The sequence below is a fragment of the Anopheles aquasalis genome, chromosome 2 (assembly GCF_943734665.1).
Source record: "Anopheles aquasalis chromosome 2, idAnoAquaMG_Q_19, whole genome shotgun sequence".
Lineage (NCBI taxonomy): Eukaryota > Metazoa > Arthropoda > Insecta > Diptera > Culicidae > Anopheles > Anopheles aquasalis.
This window is the reverse complement of record NC_064877.1, coordinates 41,995,001-41,997,500: the sequence shown is the minus strand read 5'-3', so window position 1 is coordinate 41,997,500 and position 2,500 is coordinate 41,995,001. Positions and strand designations below refer to the sequence as shown.

The following is a 2,500-nucleotide window of genomic DNA, read 5'->3' as shown; positions in this document are numbered from 1 at the left end:
AACGTATACATGGAGCCGAACACATCTTTCGGTGATAAAAATGGAAGAACCCAGGGTCAAATCAATCGATGCAAAGACATTAAGCACTCTTGGGGCGGGGGCCACGCTCTGATAATGCTTTTATCTGGCGGCCTCGGGCACTAACCGAATTCCTAACCTCGTTAGCCGTCACGCTTTGGCTAGTCGGTTTTGCTGGGCCAGGTTACCACGGTCACACATGCAGCAGCAGAGTGACTTCTAGCTGCTTCATTTTTACGGGCCACCAGGCGCCTCCATCGGCGGGCTATGGATGTTGGTTCTCTGCTCTTTCTCTGTGCTCATGGAACTGGTTTCATCCGCTTCACAGATGGTTGGACCTGTTATGTAATGTTCGCGGTTCGCGCGAGCGATCAGCTTCAGGTTATTGTTTTTTATTGTCGGTTCGGTCCAGCGTCTGGAAGAGGCAGCCATCGTTTTATCTTTTGTGAGAGAGGTAGAAAGAGAAAAAGGGAGATACGGAGCACGTTAGAATTGAGATAAATTCTTGTTGGCTTTTGCTGTTTTTGCATGGTTAACTGGCATACCAAAGTCGTGCAATATGCAAAACAGCTTTTATGTTCATGGCGCCAAGTTTATGTTTTAAGTAAAGATAAGTTTAAAAAAAAAAAGGAATTTACAAAGTCGTCGCGCTAATGTAGATATTATCGAGCGAGTTTATTGTTTCACAATTCTTTCTCGGATTCCAGCAAAGTTCAGAATATTTCTGCATTTAGAAAGTCTCGCAAGTATTTTCAACCGAGGGGATTTATTCGTGTCTGTGTTACCATGACGTACTTCCAAAAATAGGTTTCTCAAACGCTTCCATCGTAGGCGTTAATCGTTGTTTCGGAATGATTTCTCCTTTTCACGGAACTTGGATTTTTTGATAGATGTTGATTGCCACTGTAATTGTATTACATCACATTCTTCGTTAGGAATAACAAGTGGTGTGTGCTAGGGCCAATGTAGACCATCCGGTACATTTATTTATTACAGGTAGCATTGGATAATTATAGCATCGTTGGGACAGGACAGTCCGGCCTATCTTGTAGTAATAAGCAGGGAGTGTACTATCAGTTTTAACTACCGTTACATGTTATTGTAAGCGTACCTCTCATATCAAGGAAATTGATCGATTACGTAGTAAATTTAAGGATTTTACTTTTACAAAATCAGAATCCACCTTTGGCGAACTTCATTTAGTGATCAACAATACCTTGGGCTCATGCAGTTCTAGGCCAGATCCGTTGAGTTTAGTAGCGCCACAAAACCATGTCTTTAAGTTTAAATGATAACGAGTTTCAATCACTCTGGCTGAATTAAAGAATCTGGCAAATGAGACATGAGGGTGCAATTTACGGTGATGCATTTCAATATCCTCAAAGTGTTATCTATTGCATAAGTTAACTTGTACTCTTGAAGTGCCAGTCCGCTAGCGAAACTGTAGATTTGCAAAACAAAAACTCTCTGCTTGCATCGGTTTCGTTGAATTAATCACAAAAGCAGGGCTGCACAAGACAATTTCTCTTACTGCTTTTCAAAGCCATAGAACCACTGTACGGCAAAGCAAAAACAAAACCTGACGAGGATCCTTTGCTGGCACCATAAAGTGAAGTAAATCGCCCGCTGCCACGCTGCAATGTATTCCTTTCAAGAGACATAGCATCATCCACAGCCATCCTCGTATCATTCGCCGAGGATAGTGTTTTATGAGGGCGAGTAAATATGTGAATCATTCCTGCTGGCCCTTCGACTGTTGGTCGCTTTTGCTCTGCCACTGACGGGTACTTGTATCTTGCACGAGACCTCTCTACCACGAGATTTTTATTTCCCGGGATACTTGAGAATCCGAAAAGCGCCAAGCAAGCAATGCAATGCCGAGTTGCTAACGCATTGTTTTTGTGGCTGAAGGTTGATGATCGAGGTGGATAACGAAAATGAAATTGAAAATGGAAAACGATGCACAGTAACTGCATGTTTTAAATGCGTTTCGGGCTTCACGTGAGTGAGGAATGGACGATGAACGATTGAATTGTCTATACATGTCTTTCCCTCTCTCGCTCTTCCCATATCTAACAGGTAGGAGATGAAATCTTGGCCGTCAATCTGGTGGACGTGACGCGGATGTCACTGGACGATGTGGTGATCATCATGTCAATCCCGCGGCGCTTAGTGCTGGCGATACGGCAGCGCCGCGGTAACCGTGGCACAAACTCCCCCGGACCGGCGCAAATGTCCCGCCCGGAGCAGAAACCACCGCCAGTCGTCGTGATCAAGCGTGATCTGCGCGACGAAGATCTGGACGATTCGGACCGTGCGCCACGCTCGTCCCGGTCGTCCCGTGAGCGGCGCACCGGCGATGGGCGCGAAATGACGGAATCACGGTCACGGCTCGGGCTCGGCCTAAACAACTACAGCCCGCAGAGTGAACAGCTCGATCTGTACTACGGTGGTCCCGGTGGAGGTGGTGGACGCGGTGGAC

The 2,500-nt window shown here is 45.9% G+C and overlaps 1 protein-coding gene across 1 annotated transcript in view; it reads left to right on the top strand.

Moving 5' to 3' along the window:
* LOC126574982 (rho GTPase-activating protein 100F) overlaps positions 1-2,500 on the top strand; it is a 28,938-nt gene that overhangs the window by 8,043 nt on the left and 18,395 nt on the right. The window contains exon 5 of the mRNA XM_050235437.1: positions 2,098-2,500. This exon is cut by the window's right edge and continues 1,781 nt beyond it. Within this exon, the coding sequence (XP_050091394.1) occupies positions 2,098-2,500 (403 nt within the window). The remainder of the gene's footprint in view (positions 1-2,097) is intronic.